This window comes from Dromiciops gliroides, chromosome 4, assembly GCF_019393635.1.
Source record: "Dromiciops gliroides isolate mDroGli1 chromosome 4, mDroGli1.pri, whole genome shotgun sequence".
Taxonomy (NCBI): Eukaryota; Metazoa; Chordata; class Mammalia; order Microbiotheria; family Microbiotheriidae; genus Dromiciops; species Dromiciops gliroides.
The window spans coordinates 106,898,501-106,919,995 of record NC_057864.1 but is presented as its reverse complement, the minus strand read 5'-3'; the positions used below and the strand labels follow the sequence as shown (position 1 = coordinate 106,919,995).

The window sequence follows — 21,495 nt, the reverse complement described above, 5'->3', positions numbered from 1 at the left end:
TATATGCAGCAATATATGTACATGTGTGTACACATGCATGTGTACGCACATGTTTTGTTTGTATTCCCTGATCATGTCCAGGGAACCATGGATAGAAGCTACTAAAATTCATCAGCTAGAAAACATTAAGTGCCTAGGCTGTGACAGGCACTCTGCATAAAGTCAGATTTTCCTTCAAAATAGACTGACTTTTAAATGCCCTCTCTTAATGACAGTAGCTGCTATGCTGCTGTTTATAAGATAACAAGGGGCCTATTGTGGGGCCCTGGTCTATTATTTCCTTTTCCAAAAGAAGCTGCCTTGGTAAAGGACTCAAAAATAGCCTGAGAACAATGGAAGCTTCTTCTCAGGCCTGGAGAGATGTGCTCATTGTTCTCTCTTGAGCTTGTCATTGAGAGAAGGAAGGGAAGAACCATCAGCTGGAGATGAACGGTACAACGCAGTAGGTGATTTTTTGTTCCCTGGAATGCGATGACATATACCCACACCCACTCTTTCAGCCACAAACTCACTAAACCAGTTCCCACACACATTACATAGCTATTTACATATACACAATGCACACACACATAAATACAAATACAGCATAACAAACATGTTCCTAAAAATCACCATGTGATGCAAAACCATGTGACAAAAATCACAGAACTCATGCAAAAAATGAAGTTAGGTGAATGACACTAAGAAAGGGCATCAGTGACACATAGAGAAAATAGGAACCTAATAAAAATGGCAATACAGTTTTGTACACGTTAAGTGGTTAAGAAATCTATTTCAGTCATTTTTCAGTTGTGTCCAACTCTTCATAACCCAATTTGGAATTTTCTTGGCAGAGATACAGGTGTGGTTTGCCATTTCCCTCTCCATCTCATTCTACAGATGAAGAAACCAAGACAAACAGGGTCAAGTGACTTGCCCAGGGTCACACAGCTAGCAAGTGTCTGGATTTGCACTTGTGAAGATGAGTCGTTCTGACTCCAAGCTCAGCACTTTATTCACTGTGCCACCTAGCTTCCCATGAAGAAATATATAAATAATATAATAAATAGTGGGAGTGTCCAATGGCCTAAGGCGACTGTCCAACTGCTGGGGGATCTCACAAGTTGAGACACTGTGTGTGAGAGGGTGGCTTGGCCTCACTCAGCAGCATCTCAGAGAGGGCATGGGGGAAGGTGGGAGAGGAATAGACCAGCTCTCCACTTCCACTTCTCCTACAGCACCAGAAGATAGTCAATAAATATGTCCCTTGAAAAAGACCTGAAGTTTGCTGTGGAAGGGTTGGAGCTTTGATTTATTGTGATGTGGTGCACTTTTCTGAATTCTATTGCTGTATCTCATGGAGGAAATCACAGAGGAAAACAAAATTTGTGTTATACTCAAATTATTCCTTATTGTCAATCACATTAGAACAAATTCGCCTTTTCAAAGCAGAATCTGCTATATATCTCTGTTATATTTACTTATATGTGTATACATGCATGTGCAAACACACATAAACACACAATGCACACACATAAACAACAATGTATGTGCATGTACACAATACCTGTATATATGCATGTGTACTTACATGTATACACACGTGTATATATACACTTATATAGGCATGCATATACTTCTATTTCGATGTGGGGAAGCTGTTGAGTAGGACATGGGAACAGACTTTTTTTGGTTACTGTATATGGAATATAAGGATGAAAATTGCTACTGTCCCTCCAGTGGAGTGACAGGGTACAGAGGCTCACATATTTAGAGCTAGGAAGGACCTTAGAAGTCATTAAGTCCAGCATCCCTTATTTTACAGTTGAGAAGAGCAAGACTAGATGGGCAGGGAGTGGTATTCCTAGGACTGAGGCAATCAGCACAAAATCACCCCCCCAAAAGAAGCATCTTTGGGTAGATGTGTCAAACACCAACACTTCCAAGTTCAGCATGAACCAGATTAAAATGTAGTTCCTATCTGATTTTTTTATGTGCTGATGTATTAATAAAAGAGAAATATATAAATATATATGTAGTTTTCTAAGTGAATATGGGAAACATAGTAATCTTTATGTATGGTATAGTGGCTCCTGTTTCCATGTGAATTTGACATCATTAAGCTTCAGGACATTCAGAACATATAGGAAATCCCTCTTCCATTTGGACTTTGCTGGATATTTTCCATTAAAAAATGAGGAAAACAAGCATATTTATTAAGCACCTACTACAAACCAATAATGGGGAAGTGAGGTGGCACAATGGATGGAACACTGTACTTGGAACCAAAAAGACTCATCTTCCTGAGTTCAAATCCAGCCTCAGACACTTACTAGCTGTGTGACCCTGGGCAAGTAATGTAACCCTGTTTGCCTCAGTTTCCTCATCTGTAAAACAAGCTGGGAAAGGAAATGGCAAACCACTCTAGTATTTTTGCTAAGAAAACCCCAAATGGGGTCACTAAGAGTTGGACATGACTGAGAAACAACTGAACAACAACTATATTCCTTGAGGTGATCACCAAATTACTGCTGGAATTTAAAGAGACTTTACAGAAGAGTTCGATTAATTATTCAGTGCTAAAAGTAATAATAGGCCATTTTACTTGGCATATTAATTCACAAATGAAGGCTATGTGTCTTAAATGGAAAAAAAAACCCACTCAAACCCACCCAAAGCAAAAAACAAGGAAACAAACAAAACACCTAAGAGCATGAAGAAAGGGGTGAATTTCAAAGGATATATACAGGATCAGATGGGTCAAGGTGCATAGGGTTTAAATCACAGTCACCATAGGACAAAGATAGCCCTATTATCTGGAGGGGTCAGCTTGCACAAAGTCCAATCACTATTACCAGTGTCACAAGGCTGTTGGAAAATATTAGATTGGAATCTAGGGTAGTACAGGGTACTGTGATGGAAAGAAAAATTCATTGCTTACAATTTAGAGCATAAGCCAGTTAAAAATTAATTTTTTTTACCATTAATAAATTTGCTTATGCGTTACTGCATTAAACCATGGCATGGAGAAGAGATATGAGAAGATACCTTCCCCATTCCTTTGCAGAGCTCAGAGACCACAGATGTAGAATACTGTATAACTTAAGAGTTTTTCAATGTTTTGATCAGTTTTATTGAATTTTTTCTCATCTTCAAAGATACTAACAAGGGTTTTACTTCTTTCTAAGAGGGCCCTGAGTGATTATCTCATTTAATTTACATTGAAATTTACAAATAAGGACAGAATTTTTATCTAAAGGAAAAGGGAAAGTAATTCAAAGATTTGATTGTAGTGTTAATCATGATATGTCTTAACACAGAGCCTTAAAGACTCAAGAATGAAATAAAAGTAGTTACAAATCACTAGAGACTTAAACAGTTGTAAATCACTGGAACTAGTGCCTTTTGTAACTTGAACATTCTTAGAATATCTGGTGTATCCTAATCCCTTTCTCTACCTTCTTACAAAGCATAGGAAGCAATTAATTTAGAGTTAGTGGCCTAAGTTATTTTTTTTTGTCTTTTGTTTCTACTTTAGCTATCAATTTAATATTTTAATTTTATGCTTCTTTAATAGCCTATTTTCTGCTACTTTGGCACAAAAAAGACAGCTCAAATTTTAACATATGTTAAATTTCTTACTTCTCCTTATACTCATACTTTTACTTTTTTTTTCAACAATTTATATGCACATGCTACACTTCTTTGTCCTCGGCTAAAACCTTTTTATATTTATGTCAGAATATGTTGAAAAACATCATATAGTTGTTATTATTAAACAAATTTCAAGGAGTAGAATAATCATGAGTACATGTATGATAGCAAAACCAAGTGCTCCTCAGAGATTCTGAATCCCATTTATCTCATGGTGTTTTGTCACCTGTTTTTTAATATGATCAGCCAAACGTGGATGTTGTCAGATGTGCCAAGAATGTCGGTCTGTGACTCCTTTCTGATAAGAACACATATTAGTTGAAATGAAATCCAGAGCCATGTGGTTCTAGAGAATCACTGTCCTAATGATAGGTGTTTTGTTGAGTGTCTAGGGAATCAGCAGCATCACTACTTACTTACCTTAAGATTCTGGACAAGAGCTTCCTTTGTTTAATAGTTCTAGCAACTCCATCTGATTAGAGAATTTCCAAACCACTCTTCCTCAGAGATTTTTAAAAAATGTCAAATGGGTCTTGATGAGAATTGAGTAAAGTGTCTCATAGTCAGAATGAACGATGTGGATCTACAGATGTCATGAAGTGAGAGGTACTGATCAGAGGAAGAAGAGATGAGTAATGGTTATTGGTAACTCTCTGAGGCAGCCATGTCAAAGATTCTCAGATTTGAAAGGGATCTCAGAGATTACTTAGTTCAACCTCTACCTGCCCCCACCCCACAAAAACCTCTCCATATACAATATCCCCAATAAATGGCCATCCAAACTCCATCTGAAAATTTCCGGTGGGGAGAAACCACTATCTCCTGAGGTCAGTCAATAAACATTTATTAAGTGCCTACTATGTAGCCAGCACTGTGCTAAGACTTGGGGAAACAAATAGAAAAAAAAGTTAGTTCCTGTCCTTAAGGAGCCTACTCCTCTTTGATATGGCTCCAATTATTGGGAAGTTTTTCCCTACATTGAGCTTCAATTTTCTTCTCTGAAACTGACACCAACTGTTCCTAGTTCTACCTTTGAGGGCTAAGCTGGACAAGTATAATTCTTTTTTCACATGACTACTTTTCAAATATATTCAGACATGTGTCCTTTCCTTCCACTAAAAGTCTTTTCTCCAGAACACTATTCCCAGTTCATGGATTCCTCACCATTTTGGTCACACTCTAACTTGTCAATATCTTTTCAAAAATGTAATGGCCAGACTTATAAATACAATACTCCAAATGTGCTTTAAATAGGAAAGAGTTTTAGCAGGACTACTGTTGCTTTTTCTTTTCTGGACACTTCTTTTTAAAACCTAGTCTTAGCTTGCAGGAGTTTTTTTGATTGCCATGTCACATTGTTGACTCAATAAAGCTCGTGGCCCACTTAAACCCCCAGATCCTGACATGAATAATAGAGAGCTAAGATATCTTCTCAAGGTATCTATCAGGAAAACCTTGAAGACTCGCCAAACTTGATGACTGCTTGAAGAAAATCTATGAAAACAAGTAGAAGGAATAGATGATGTGTTAGAGGTAGACCAACGGAGAGTTTGTGTAGGTAGTACTGGGAGATAAAATTGTAGTCAGAATGAATCAATGGGACTATACTGAGGTTTTCTTCTTCTAAAGGGATGGAGAATAGCTGTGTAAATATCTATTTTTTCCAGGTTGGCTCAGGATACCATCTCAGGTTCCTGGAAACAGCCTTAGCAATGTAACCAAATGTCTCCTAGGTCCTGGAGCTCTCATTTTTCTTCAGACTCCTGAACAATCAGCAACTGTTATCTGCCCCCTCCTCATCTGGCAGCAGTGACTGGGCAATGTGATGAAAGGCCAACAGGGTCAAGCCAGCTCTGTGTCTGACCCACCTTGATGATGGTCAACTATGAATGGGGTTGCAAAGGTCCTCAAGTCAGTCTATACACCTATGCTCTGGTATACATAGAATTCAGGGTCATCAGGCAGAGGTTGAAAAGGGCAAGACTTTTAATTCTAATGGTATTTCATACTTCCAAGGAACATGATCATATGGAAGTGACAGTATTGCATGGATGGTTCATTCATTCATTCACCAAGTAATTGTTTACTAAATTCAAGGCATTGTGGGACAGACAGATAAAATAATCTCCAAACTTAATTAACTGGTGTCTCTGGAGCAATTCCAGAGGAATAATGCAGATAGGCCAGTATGATTAATAGCAAAATGGCTAGGCCAAAACAGGAAGGTAGGTGTCTATGGTAGGTGTCTTCTGAATGAGATAAGAGCCCACTGGCATACTGGGAAGGCAGATCCCGTGGGACAGAGTAACTTCTGGAAGGATGGTTCTCTAAGCCTTCTGGTATTGCCCCTATTTTAGCTTTCTTTCTTTCTTTCCATGTTTTATTGTATCCTTATTTGTTTTGTTAAATATTTCACAATTACATTTTAATCAAGTGTAGCTAACATTTTCGAAGAATCGGACAGCAAATTTCTTGTGTAGGCCAGCATGGGGATATTCTTAATAAAGTAGTATTCAGAAAGATTTTCTTCTTTACTGTTAGGAAAATACTTATGGTGGTAAATTTCACCTTCTAAAGGAATTACTAGACCCATTAGTATTGCACACAATCAACAGGAACATTTCCCAGTAAAAATACCTTCCCCATTTAGTTTTACTTCTTGGCTTATACATTGAGAATTTTAAGTAAATAGAAATTTTCATGTAAAACACAATCCATATAGGTTCATCAAATTTTCTAAAGAAATAATTTTTATTTGTTAAACACTTAAAAAAATAAGAAACTACAAATTTTGAAGTATAAATAAAGGAGCATCAAGAACTTCAATATTTTCCCTCCCAAATTCCTTTTGTTAGCAGTCAAGACATTTCCCTTAATAAGGCAGATTTTGAACTAACCTTAACCTGAGGAAAAAAGCAAAATGTTACCTTTATAACTGAAAATTAAAGTTTTAAACATCATTTAATTTTTTAAAGAAAGGCTGCTTTCTAAGTGAGCAAATTCAAATATAGCTAGAAAAAAGGTTTCATCATCTTTCTCTAAAAATTAAAACCATGTCTCAAGTCCAGTGTGCAAATAACAGTCAGTATGCTGGTAACAAAAGCAAAGAGAATGGCCAGGTTGAAAGCTAGCCCAACTTTTAAAAAACAAAAGGAAACTTCTAATAAGAGTTGATATGAAAAATGTGTAAGCTTCAGAAGTCTTCAAGTGTTTGTAGCTACATCCTGGCAAGATACCAGGCATGGACAGTACTTCTTAAAGTCACTGGGAGGAAAATAGCAATGGAATTCCATTTCCATCATCATAAGGCAGCCTTGCTTTGTTCCATCTGAAATTTCAAGTTCTGATAAAAGATGCATCTCTGTAAAATCAATTCTAAGACTTTGTCTGATGTCCTGTGGGTGCACCTTTCATAAGCATAGTGGTTTCTTTCCAATTAAAGTTAAAGCTGCATTCCAAGATCACTGTCCAGTTTCACAGCATTTCGATGACAACTGAAATGACAGATTTCTCTCTTATGTGGCAGAATAAAGGCCCATCATACTGCATAAACTTTGAATGTTGACAGTCACAGCATTCTATTCATAAGTGATTAGGAGCATACAAACATTTAAACATGGGGACAATGATGTTTACATTCCAAGTTATTTGACCTTTCTTTAGAAAGAAAATTCTGACATTTTGGCATCACAACCTCCTCCAAGCTCGCCTCTTTCTTATTAAGATGCTCAATTGTCTGTGTGTACAAATTATGGATATACCTTTATTTATGGAGCAAATACATACAAAGGAGCATATAAAGCATATACTTGCTAGAGATTTCAAATGCCATTTAAGTTCTGAATATAGTAAAACTTGTAGTGATCTTTCTTTATACAATGAATGATTATTTTGTAAAGGGATTACTATGTAATCCTCATTAATATCTTGGTCTGGTAAGTTGCATTATTTTAAAACAAGGTATATCCTAATATTTTACCTTCATTAGTAAAATTATATATTAACATAATAATATATCAATTATTTTATCACATGTGGTTTAGTAATAGATTAATGATATCAATGCAATGTATCATATGTTATATATTATATATAACATTGTATATAAACTATTTATTATAGGTTTACTGGCTCTATACAAAATACTGAACAGGCAGGATGATATTCAAGCATATGAAGCAGGTAGTTATTAAAAGCTATAAATTTAGAAAGTCAGAAATAAATCACCATTACATTTATGTCTTTTTAAGAATATTTAATTTGTAGTGAGAAAATTTCAAGTGGAAACCATCACTATACCTAGTTCAGAGTATGTTTATTATCAATACATATTGATAAAATATTCAAAATTGGTTAGCTACCTGTTAGTCTTCTAGTTAAGTTGCAAGGCTGTAAGGATCACTATGTAATGTTTCTTGTGCCTCTAAATGGATAGCTACTTCTTTACAATTTTCATTAGTATAATAATTGCTAAACAGAAGAAGAAAAGAAAAAACTTCATTAAAAAGTTTTCATTTTGAAAGGAAGCTAAAGGTACTAAACTATTTGTAAGATTTGGCTACATTCCTTCTTTAAAATTTTCAAGTTAAGTAAAATCCAACTAATTTTATTTGTTATTCTCCCCGTAGCTTGTGCAAAACTCACTTGGAAAGTACTAGACAGAGTTAAAAATCATCCAAAAGATACAATGCAGGAAGGCCTAAAAAGCTTACAAGACCAAGTTCTGTTTTTCAAAGCAGAAGATTTTACCATACTATCACCACAATTTTAACTTTTTCCAAAAGCCCATGAAATGAATGTAACAGTTCAGGTGGTATTGCATGACAATTTTACACAAGTTGGGCCTTCTTTCTTTTCTTCCTTCCCTCTCTCCCTTTTACTTTATTTTTATTATATTTTAACATTAGAGGCTTTAAAACTTATTTGTATCTAACAAGCTTACCTATAATTTAAAAATATAACTATTTCCTTAAAAAGTGATTATAGAATAGATTTCTCTAAATTGAGCTGTGTTAGTTTCCTTATAAAATTGGAGAAGTTTCTATAGAAAACAGTTTACTGAAAATAAGCCTCAAACTCTTACTTAAAAAAGAAAAACACTTTTCAACATTATGGTGTATATCTATATCTATATCTATATATATATATAGATATCTTTAAAGATCTAGGTTCAAGAGGTCTACATATTCTACTTGAGTCCTACTCCAATGGACTTATTGTAGCATGGAGGTGTCCCTAGCTTTTCTAAGACTATGAGAGGAGAATAAAAACTCTAGAGGGTCCTAAGAAGATAGAAAGGCTTTGAGTATGGTTCTGGTGCCTTCAACAGAAATAGGAAAATTTGGAAGAGGTATAGGGGAGGGGGGTGAGTGGGAGAAGGTAAATGGTAATGACCCTGAATGTAGTTTTGGACATGTTGAGTTTGCGATGTCTCTGGGATATCCGGTTTGGAGCGAGTGAGTGAGTGAGTGTGTGTGATGTTCATAAACCCAAGGGAGCAAACCAGATTACCAAGAGTGTAGAAGGAGTAAAGAAGAGGATCAAGGGTAGAATCAGGTAGAACATTCATAGTTAGGGAGCACGATATGGAAGATGAGTCAGTATCTGAGAAGACTAAGAACTGATGATCACCCAAATGATCAAATAGTGTAGATTTTGTTTATAAATATATAATGGATGTTACTACAAAAACTACATTGATTTATATAACCTTAAGCTAGAACAATGGTAGTATAGGAAAGAAAAGTAAAAAAGAAACCAAGCTTATTCAACCTCAAAACTTTAAATGGATTTATATAGCAAATGGGAAAACCACAAAACAGATACATTAGGTCAGATTAAAAAAGTGAAATATGAAGAAATAACATCAATGACTGTACAGTATGGCTAATAAAGGAAATTTAAATGAAGGTGAAAAAGTGATATAACGCATCAGTGGATAAGCACAAAATGAATTATAACATATTATTCAAAACATCACAAGCAAAGATGATGGTTCATAGGGTTCTCCTCGAAGAGAAAATAAATGAAACTGACAAGTACGTTTTATCCTGTTTCCAAAAAGCAGCAAAAATACAAACCATGAGTGGCTTGGTGATCATGTATTGCACATTTATTTCTAAAAAGATGATGTAGCAAAGACTTAAAAACCATCCAGAATGTTCACAATTATATCATGACTAATGTTCTTCAAGTGGAGTCCAACACTAAATATGGCTAACACCAAACAACATTACAGAAACATTTTTTCATTGTCCTTCCCTATGTCCATCTTTTTATTGCTGCCACCAAGTATCAAAGTACAGGCTGATTAAATTTGAAAGGTTCCGTTGAGTTCTTTGTAGCATTTCTCTACTTCATCCTCAGTGAAATATTAGCTACAATTAATTTCATGATACTCTTTTCGCAGTATGGATATTATAAGATGACACATTTCCAATCAAATTATGTTTCTTTTTGCCTTTGGATACATAATAAAATAAATTCTATTAGTTCACTTATTTAAAGCCACATCAGTGAAAATCTGTGAGCCAGCCCTCCATTTAACTGCTACTTATTTTTCATTTTCTGGTTTCATTTCTCAAGATTGATATGATTTGGGCAGCTAGGTAGCACAGTGGATAAAGTACTGGCCCTGGATTCAAGAAGACCTGAGTTCAAATCTGAATTGAGACAATTGACACTTACTAGCTGTGTGACCCTGAGCAAGTCACTTAACTCTCATTGCCCTGCCCCCCCCAAAAAAAAGATTGACATGATTTGGTTCCCCTTCTGGTGTGTCTCCTCGCTGGTCACTAGACTGGAATCTCATATTAAGAGTACAAACCAGGGGCAGCTAGGTGGTGTAGTGGATAGAGCACCGGCCCTGGATTCAGGAGGACCTGAGTTCAAATCCGACCTCAGACACTTAACACTTACTAGCTGTGTGACTCTGGGCAAGTCACTTAACCCCAATTGCCTTACCAAAAAAAAAAAAGAGTACAAACCAGTAGACTGATGTATATTTATAGCCAGTCTGAAAACTGTGATCCTTAGTGTACTTTACAGTCATCCTTACACAAGTATAAGGGGCTGCTCTGGACTTTGTGTTTTTCTTTGTTTCATGGGTTGCCATGGCCAAAGAATTCATTGGCACCTGCCCAGTCTCCTGGTGATGATACTCTCCAAACTTAACTAGGATAGACTTCAGAAAGCAGTACATTGAAAAGAAAAAAAGGTAACTATGAGGAGACTTGACTTTTCAGACTTTTAAAAAAGGATTAAAGAATGATAATTATCAAAATACCTTGTAGATTAAAAATATCAGCTGAACAAGAAATACTAGAAGATGGAGTTGAGTTCATGTATAAGCTTCATATATAAATATATGAAAAAACCTCTGATTTTGTCAGTGTGGATCCCCTACACCAACAGAGTCCATTTCTGACTTAAGAGTTCAGTCCTAGGGAGTTGCTTGAGACATAAGCAGAAAGAGTGAAAGGATCAAACCTGAACTTGAAGAAGAAAATCACTGTAACATTTGGATGGAGAACGAAGGGGAGGAATTAGCATGCTAGAGAACAATTAGAAAACTATTGCAGTGGTCCAGGATAGAAGTGAGAAAGGTTAAAATAAGATCATGACTGTTTAACTGGAGGGTAGGGGTCAGAGGTGAAATGGAGCAGAGGCTCTTTCTTCAAAACTTAATGCAAATATCACCTTCTGCATGAAACCTTTTGTGATCCTCTTTCCCAGCTGCTGATGTTCCTCCTTCCAAAGCTGCCTTATATTTAGTTTGTTTTTATTTTAGCTATGTATTTGTGTCATGTTTTTACTGTGATAGAATCTCTCTGTGGCTTCCTCTTTCTTCTAAGCCCAAATACTCTTCTCTTTGGTTTCTAAAGTTTGCCAACTTTTCCAGCCTGATCACACATTCCTCCCCTTTACATTCCTCTCTTTCAGTCCATCTAAACCAGCCTTCTGGCTGTTTCTTATATCACATTTCCTGGTGCTGTAACTTTGCACAGGCAACATGAAAGTGGACCCTTCATTAAAGCTGTGGAACCTGGGTAATCTGGTTCCACAAAGTCCAGAAAAGATGGGATTTTGAGAGAAAAGATAATGAGTTCTGTTTGGGACAAAGGGAGTTTGAGATGCCTATGAGTGACAAACATTTTGAAAAAATTGAAAGACATGAAATTATTCTATCACCCAATATACTTATTTACATGATAAATGTTATTTTCCTAGAAAATCTTCCACTTTCACATGAGAACCCAGTGTATGTCCCTTTATACCTTAGTCACCAATAAGCTAAGCATTTATCCTAATGATCTCTCTTATTGATCTTAGTTTCTCAGAAGCATATAGAGTTTTATATATTTTATAAGACAATTTAATTGAACTTACCCTTCTTTGTGTTTTGATATTATTGCCAATGTGATACCAACAAACAGAATAAGAAGTATTGTACCCAAAAGAATGCCTAGGCAGAAAAATAGGAACATTAAATACCAGGAAAAATGTGACGAACAGGTTTCTTAACTTGTATGACTTATTAGCAATTCCTTTTGAGCCATAGTTGAATTCTTTCATATTAACATACATGTATTTATTAAGAGGCTGTACTAATATATACCCTCTACAGGATTCAAGATTAAACTTTGAATGCAAAAATCTAATGATCAAACATGTTCAATCGAATGGCTGAAGTTAAGGAATATCCACTTGTGGAGGGGATACACGAGTACAAATAACTTTATAACTTAATATCTTGTTTCAGCAGCAATATTCTAGTCAAATAATTAAAGCTAGACTGGGAACCAGAATCAATCTTTTTCTCCTTATAACACATATATGAATGAATTTTTGTACTAACAAGTCTTCTATCTCTTCTAGCCACAGGTTGTTTCAGGTAGACTAATACTATCAGTTAGACAGAATCATCTGAACAGGACTACATTAACATAAAGCAAACTTTTCTAACATCAAAAGCCAGAGATTTCTTTGTAGTTTTTCTTCAGGTGTATAACGATCTGAATTGTAACTCTAAAGAGTATTACTTTTATATAATGTTTCAAAATGATAAAATGATATTTAGGTAGAAAAAAGAGGGACAGAGTTGATTCCAGATATTGGCTCATAAAAGCCACTATTACTTTTCTAAAGTTAGTTGTTAAAACTTACCACTGAGAACAACAGGAACATGGGAGCCTAGAAGGGAAGAAAAATTTACTGAAAAAAATCATGAAAATATCAGTTTCTGGGTTTAGCACAACCTCAGAATAGATTATTACAACATCTGTTGCAAAGAGTGCAACATCATCAATTAAAACAATGTAAGAACTTTTGGAAAGATTTGACAAAATGGTCATTTTAACAGATGCATTTGGTCATATGATTTTTTAAACATTATTCAAAAATTTCACAACAAGAAAACCGCGATAGAGATATAGACAAATGAAATGTGTTCAACTTGCAATTTCAGGAATGTCAATGCTACAGAATAATAATATCACTTTTGGCTGCATATCACAGAGTCAAAATCATGAATCAGGGTTTTAGAGCTGGAAGGGACCTCAGAGGTCAAGTCCAATCTCCTACAAATGAGAAAACTGAAGCCCAGAAAGAGGTATGGTTACTTGCCAAAGATTACACAGCAAGTGATAAGGGTGGGATTTGAACCTGTGTCATTTGCCATCGTGTCACATCTCCTACTCAAACTGATTTATGTAATTACCTGCAGATCTGGACAATAACACTTTTTAAAGAAGAAAAGACTGAGTATTAACTCAGATTCTGAAATGCAAAGTTACTTGTTTTGCATCACAAGCAAAGTCTTCCTGAGATAGAAAACGTTTTCCTCTACCCTGGCACTCTTTTTTTATGTTAGTAGAGAAATGCTCCTTTACAGTTAGTTAACAAGTATTTATTAACCACTTACTCTGTGCTAAGGACTAGGGATACAAAGAAGGGCTTCAAGGACCTCACAGTCTTCTGCAGGAGTTAATATGAGGATAACCAAGTTCATCCAAGATTCATAAAGAATAGAGGGAGAGTCAGCTCAGAGGGGAAAGCACTAGCAGCTGGGGATGAGGGATCTGAGCTGAGTGTTGAGGGAAACCAGGGAAGCTAAGAGGTATAGGTTGGGAGAGAGACAGCAGTGCAAAGGCCAAGAATTAGGAAATGGAGGGTTGTGAGTGATTTAACAGTAAGTAGGCCAGTAGTGGAAAGGACTCACTGGTGTCTGCTTTCAAATCCTATTAAACTTCATCGATAAAGAATAAGCATTCATTAAGTACTACATATTACCATTTTAAAATAAGGATATGTGAGATTTAAAAATTCCATGGCATACACATGTGGAGGTTAGATTGGAAGAGGTTAACAAATTATAGTATGATTTTCTGTACTTGAGCAACAGCCCCTGTGTCATTAGCTGGAAGACCAGCAACATGACATCAGGACTATGGACAGGATACAGAAATACAAGTTATCAAGAACAAGATTAGATAGAATGCACTAACAGAGTGTTTCGGTCATGCTAACGAAAAATACCCTGTTCCTGAAAATCATCATTATGAAAGTTCTAATGTTAAATTGCTTAAGTTTGTTCTACTGACATCGATACACTGACCAGCCTTCTGATATGTTTTTTTTTTGTTTTTTTTGTGGGGCAATGGGGGTTAAGTGACTTGCTCAGGGTCACACAGCTAGTTAAGTGTCTGAGGCCAGATTTGAACTCAGGTACTCCTGAATCCAGGGCCGGTGCTTTATCCACTGTGCCACCTAGCCACCCCCCTGATATGTTTTTGTATATATGCTGAACATCCTGTGATTAAACTTTGTCTGTCATGCATGACCTGAGACCCTTGCTCTTCACATTTACAACCCCAACAAATGGTGACCCAACGCGATACTAATGGCGTCATACTATAATTTGTTAACCTATTCCAATCTAACCCTCACGTACATAATTAAAGGAAGCTTCCCAAAATGCTATCTGAAACTTGACCAGCTTACTTTCACACTGCTCCTTCAAAAAGATGAATCTTTCAACAAAAGAAAGGAAATCCCTGATACAGTCCAACATTAAGATGTAGTCTGCCATGGCAGGAGTTCTCATACTTACGTGATTTACAGACTGCCAAAGGAGGGTCCCATCTATGATCTTCCTGACACTGGCTCTGAGGACTGCCTTCTAGCATATACCCTTCATCACACTTCAGAGTAAAGATAGCTCCAAAATTATATATTTTTTTAGTTGACACACTCTGGGCACCAATTATGAACTCTGGGAGGCTACAGTTCACTTCTGAAATCAAGAAAAGATTATTGAGGTTATAAGCATCTTCTAACTTTCTTCAGAGAAATACAAATTACTTTCTTTTTTAAAATGTTATTAGAAATTCTAACTCTTTATCTGTCTCTGTGGAAGCTACTTGGATTTCACTGAATCAGAGAATTTCGGAGTTGGAAGCAAACTTACCACCAGCCATCTAGTACAATCTATACAGCAAGGAGTTCCTACTATGATGTTGATTGTGCACTCAGCGCAGCCTCTAAGGCTGAGATGCATTAAATTATGGATTGATTCTCTTTTGTCTGAGCTAATTTTCACCTAACAATTAACACCAAGAAAATACAGGTTCTCTACCAGCCAGCACCACACCATCCATACGTGGAATCACTGATTACAGCAAATGGAGGAATGTTCAGTGCTGTGAATGAGCTCATTTACCATGGCAATATACTTTCCAGGGATGTACACATAGATGAAGAGGTTGATGCATGAATTGCCAGAGCAGGCTCAGTATTTGGGAGGCTCCAAAAGAATGTGTGGGAGAGAAGAGGTATTAGGCTGCCTACCAAACTGCAGGTCTATAGAACTGTTGTGCTCTCTTCATTGTTGTATCCCTGTGAAACCTGCATAGTCTGCCAGCACCTTGGAAAATAACTGAATCACTTCTATTTGAATCATCTTAGGAGATTCTGAAGATCAAATGGCAAGATAAAGTACTGGACACTGAGGTCCTTTCTTGAACTAAAAAGCCATGCATTCAAACTCTGTTGCAAAGAGTGCAACTCCAATAGGCTGGCCACGTTGTTCAAATGCCAAATACCTGTTTGCCTAAAAGACTATTTTATGAAGAACTCACACAAGTCAAGCACTCCTACAGAGGTCAGAAGTGATACAAGGGCATTCTCAAAGTCTTTTTGAAGAACTCTGGACTTGATTGTGTGCCATAGGAGACACTGGCAAAGGACTACCCAGCATGGTGTACCTGCATCAAAGAAAGCACTATGCTCTATGAACAAAGAAGAATAGCAGTAGCTCAAAAGAAATGTGAGATGTCCAACTTTAGAGCCATCTCCACTCCAAATGTTCACATGTACTATTTGTGCCCCACCTGTGGTAGAGGATTCTGAGCTCACACTGGTCTGGTAAGTCATAGTCAGACATTCTGTACCTCGATTCCAATATAATGATGTCATTTTGGTCCTCTTTGAAAACGGACAACAACCAACCAACTATAATGCACTTGAGAAGGGGCCATCCAGACTGGTGGAAGACTTCAAAGGGGAGGGGGAACCCATCATACCCATTCTCCTTTTGGACAGCTTTAATTGTTAAAAAGTTTATCAGTGGATTTCAGAAAAACCTGGAAACACTTACATGAACTGATGCTGAGTGAAATGAGCAGAACCAAGAGAACATTGTACACAGTATCAACAACACTGTGGTATGATCAACTGTGATAGACTTGACTCTTCTCAGCAATACAAGACAATGCCACAAGACTTATGGTGGAAAATTCCCCTCTATATCCAGACAAAGAACTGTGGAATCTGAATGCAAATTGAAGCATACTATTTTCATTTTTATTGTTGCTTTTTTTGTTATTGTTCTTGTTTATTCTTTCTTGCATTTTTTTCTTTTTGTTCTGATCCTGCTCCTACAACATAACTAACATGGAAATATGTTTAACATGATTGAAATGTATAACCTATATCAGATTACTTGCTGGCCTTGGGAGGTGGGAAGGAAGGGAGAGTGGGGAAAAACTGAAACTCAAAAAATATATTTACATGTAATTGGAAAAAAATTAAAAATAAAATAAAAAAAAATAAAAGTTTATCCTGACATCAGACCTAAATTGATCTCTTTGTGACTTCCATCCAATTATGTTGGTTTTCCAAAATTTTGGAGGCTAATAAATAAATCTAATCTCTCCCCAAAATGGCAACTCTTCAAATACTTGATGACAGCTATCACATTCCTGCTTCTTCCCCATAGTCTTCTCTAAGCTAAACAAATCCATTTCCTTCAAACAATCCTCATATGACATGAACTCTAGGCCCTTCACCATCCTGGATGGTTTCCTCTGGATACTTTCTAGCTTCTCAATGTCCTTTTTAAACCATGATCTCCAAAATTGAACACAATACTCCAGATGAGGTCTGATGAGGACAGAGTTAGTGATACTATTATCTCCCTATTCCTGGAAGCTATTCCCCTCTTTACATACACCAAGATTACATTAGGTTTTTTAAGCTACTGCATCACATTGGTGACACTGGACTTGCAGTTCACTAAAACCCCAATATTCATGTCAGAACTGCTATCTAACCTTGCTTGCCACTGCTTATTTTTGTGAAGTTATTTTTTTGTGCCCAAGTACAAGAATTCACATTTATCCCTATTGGAATTGCATTTTATTAGATTCAGTCCAATGCTCTACCGTACCTACATTTTTTTGATTCCTCACTCTGTCACTTGCTATGATAACTATCCATCCCAGCTTTGTATCATCTACAAATCTGATGAGCATACAATTTATGCCTTTATCAAAGTCATTGATAGACAGGCTAAACAGTATAGGATCAAGCACAAATTCTTGGGTATTCCTCTAAAGATTTTCTACCATGTTTACACTGAAGCAGCAACAAATTATTCATTGAATTCTGTCATCCAACCAGTTTGAAATCCATCTTATTGTTTAATTGTCTAATCTAGGCCTCATCTTTATACTTTTAAAAATAACTTCTTGGGGGGGGGGAAGAGCCAAGATGACAAAGTCAGTGACTTGCCTGAGCTCTTCCCAATATCCCTCCAAATACCTTCAAATAATACTATATGACAATTCCTGGAACATCAGAACCCACAAAAAGACAGGGTGAAATAATTTTCCAGCCAAAGACAACTTAGAAGGTTGGCAGGAAAGGTCTGCTGTACAGGTGTGTATGTGTGTGTGAGTGTGTGTGTGTATTTGTGTTTGGGGGGTGGATAAGAGTGGAGCACAGCCCACCACAGTCCCAACCCCAGCACAGACCCAGCCACAACCACAGTAAACCAGGAGCAGGCCGTGGGAACCTCTGAATCAGCAGCAGCAGCAACTGCTTCTGGAACTCAACCCACAGATGGTAAGGAGGTTGAACAGTTGGCCAGAAGGAGATTACAGGGATCTCTTTGTCAGCACTGAGGCAGGACTCTGTTGCTTTGCCAATACTCAGATCTGAGTTGCAGTCCTGGATGGTCCCAGGGTAGGGAGGAGCACTAGCACACCAGAGCTGGCAGCCACAGTGGATCAGGGACCTTTGTCACATTTCTAGGGAAGAAAAGAGTGCTTGTGGTCTCTCACAGACTACAGCACAGGTCAGGAGAGTAGTAAACATACCTCTCCTTAGATCATACCAACTTGGAAGAACTAAAAACTTACAAATTCCTAGAAGTAGCTTTGAAAACAGCTGCCCCAAACCCCTGAAACTTGGGATAGTGTGCCCTCCACCCTGGAAATAGTGCCCTACTTTAACATAAAGAGTCAAAAGAAATAGGCTGGGAAAATGAGCAAACAGAAAAAAAATACTGACCACAGACAGTTTCTATGATGACAAGGAAGATCAAAATATACCCTCAGAAGATAACAAAGTAAAATCTCCTACATCCAAAGCTTCCAATAAAAATATGAATTGGTCTCAGGCCATAGAAACACTCAAAAAGGACTTTGAAAATACAGTAAGAGAGGTAAAATAGAGGATAAAAAGAAAGAAAAATGAGAATGATGCAAGAAAATCATGAAAAAATCAACAGTTTGTTAAAAGAGATGCAAAAAATACTGAAGAAAATAACATCTTAAAACCAGACTAGGCTAAATAGTAAAAGAGGTACAAAAAGCCAATGAGGAAAAGAATGACTTGAAAAGACAAACTGGCCAAATGGAAAAGGAGGTACAAAAGCTTTCTAAAGAAAATAACTCCTTAAAAATTAGGAGTGACCAAATGGAAGCTAATGACTTTATGAGAAATCAAGAAACAATAAAGCAAAAGAGAAGGCAGTGTGAAACATCTCATTGGAAAAACAACTGATTTGGAAAAATAGATCCAGGAGAGATAATATGAAAATTATTGAACTACCTGAAAGCCATGATCAAAAAAGAGACTAGACATCATCTTTCAAAAAATTGTCAGGGAAAATTACCTTGATATTGTAGAACCAGAAGGTAAAATAGAAATGGAAAGAATCTGCCGATCACCTCCTGAAAGAGATCCTGAAATGAAAACTTCCAGGAATATTAGAACCAAATTCCAGAACTCCCAGGTCAAGGAAAAATATTTCAAGCAACCAGAAAGAAACAATCCTAGTATTGTGGAGCCGCAGTCAGGATAACATAAAAGTTAGCAGGTACTATATTAAAGGATCAAAGAGCTTAGAATATTATATTCTGGAGGCCAAAGAAACTAGGATTACAGCCAAGAATCAACTACCCAAAAAACTGGGTATAATTCTTCAGGGGAAAAATAGGAATTCAATGAAAGAGAGGACTTTCAGACATTCTTGATGAAAACACCTGAGATGAATAGAAAATCTGACTTTCAAATACAATACTCTAGAGAAGCATAAAAAGGTAAACAGGAAAAGAAATCATTAGGGATATTAAAATGTTAAACTGTTTACATTCCTACATGGGAAGATGATACTTGAAACTCATAAGAAATTTCTCATTATTGGGACAAGTGGATAGAGTATATTTAGACAGAGGGCACAGGTGTGAGTTGAATATGATATCTTTAAAAATAAAATTAAAGTATGAGAGAGGAATGCACTGGGAGAAAGGGAAAGGGATAGGTGGAATGGGGTAAAGTATCTCACATAAAAGAAGCAAGAAAAAGTTTTTATAGTGGAAGGGAAGATGGGGGATGTGCTGGGGAGTGGGTGACCCTCACTCTCATCAGAATAGGTTCAAAGAGAGAATAACAATCACAGGCAATTGAGTATAGTAATCTATATTACCCTGCAGGAAAGTAGGAGGGGAAGGGAATAAAGGGGGGTGGGGTGATAGAAGGGAGGGCAAATTGGGGGAGGGGGCAGTCAGAAGCAAAACACTTTTGAGGGACAGGGTAAAAGGAAATAGAGAATAGAATAAATATGGGAGGGAATAGGATGGAAGGAAAAACAGTTAGCAATGGTAACTGTGAAAAAAATTTGAAGCAAGTTTGACAAAGGCCTCATTTCTCAAACACACAGAGAAATGAGTAAAAATTATTAAAATAAGAGCCATTCCCCAATTGATAAATAATCAAAAGATATAAAGAGTTTTCAGATGAAATAATCAAAGCTATCTATAGTCATATGAAAAAATACTCTAAGTCACTATTGATTAGAAAGATGCAAGTCAAAACAATTCTGGGCTACCACTTAATACCTATTGGATTGGATACTAGGACAGCAGAGGAAAATAACAAATATTGTAGGGAATATGGGGAAAATGAGACATTAATGCACTGTTAGTGGAGTTAAAAATGGATTCAAACATTATGTGGAGCAATTTGGAACTATGGCCAAAAGACTATAAAACCATCCATACTCATTGACCTAGAAATACCACTACTAGGTCTGTATCTAGAAAGAGATAAGAACCAAAAAGTTAAAGGACCTATATGCACAAAAATATTTATGGAAGCCCTTTTCTGGTGCAAAGAATTTGAAACTGAGGAGATGCCCACCACCTGGAGAATGGCTGAACAAACTGTGGGATGTGATTATGATGGAACACTATTGTGCTATGAGAAATGATGAGCAGGATATTCTCAGAAAAACATTGAAAGACTTACATGAGCTGATGAGAACTGAAATGTATTGTGTACAAAATAACAGCAATATTGTAAGATGATCAGATGTGAATGACTTAGCTATTCTTAGCAATACAATGATTCAAGACAACTATGAAGGACTTAAGAAAAATGCAATGTATCTCTAGAGAAAGAGATGATAGCTTCTAAATACAGAATGAAGCATAATTTTTTTAGTTTATTTTTCTTAAATTTTTTTCTGTTTTCTTTTACAACCTGACTAATATGGAAATGTTTTGCATGACTACTATAACTTATATTGAATTGCTTGCATTCTTAAGGGGGTATGGTGAGGAAGGAGGGAGGAAGAGAATTTGGAACACAAAGTTTTAAAAGTACATGTAATTGGGGAAAAATAAAATTCTAAATAAATAAAAAATAGAAAAAATAACTTCTTGCATTCTAATATGCATTATATTTACTTTTTCTTAATAGATACTGAATGGCCAAAGGACCTCTCAAGCCTATTCTGTGCAACATAAAACTTCTTATCTCCCCCGCCCCCTTCAAACCACCCCTTCTTCTGAATGTGCTTATTACTGTTGAAAGCATTCCCAGTACTGGATCCAGTATCACAGGTTTATTAGCGGGGCCCTATCTTGGACTTCTGAACTTTTTCTCATGCCACATGGATGATCACCTGCCAAATCCTGCTGTTTCAGCCTCAACAACATCTCTTCCATGTGATCCGTTCTCTAATCACAGAGCTACACAGGTCCTTATCACCTCTCACCTAGATTACTGCAATAGGTC

General features: G+C 36.6%; 1 protein-coding gene across 1 annotated transcript in view; it reads right to left on the bottom strand.

Moving 5' to 3' along the window:
• Window positions 1-6,565: 6,565 nt before the first annotated feature.
• CR2 (complement C3d receptor 2) overlaps window positions 6,566-21,495 on the bottom strand; it is a 37,237-nt gene continuing 22,307 nt past the window's right edge. Inside the window, 5 exon segments of the mRNA XM_044003156.1 lie at window positions 6,566-7,127; window positions 7,995-8,103; window positions 12,022-12,097; window positions 12,799-12,846; window positions 14,744-14,926. Coding sequence (XP_043859091.1) covers window positions 8,010-8,103; window positions 12,022-12,097; window positions 12,799-12,846; window positions 14,744-14,926 — 401 coding nt within the window. The 3' untranslated portion in view covers window positions 6,566-7,127; window positions 7,995-8,009.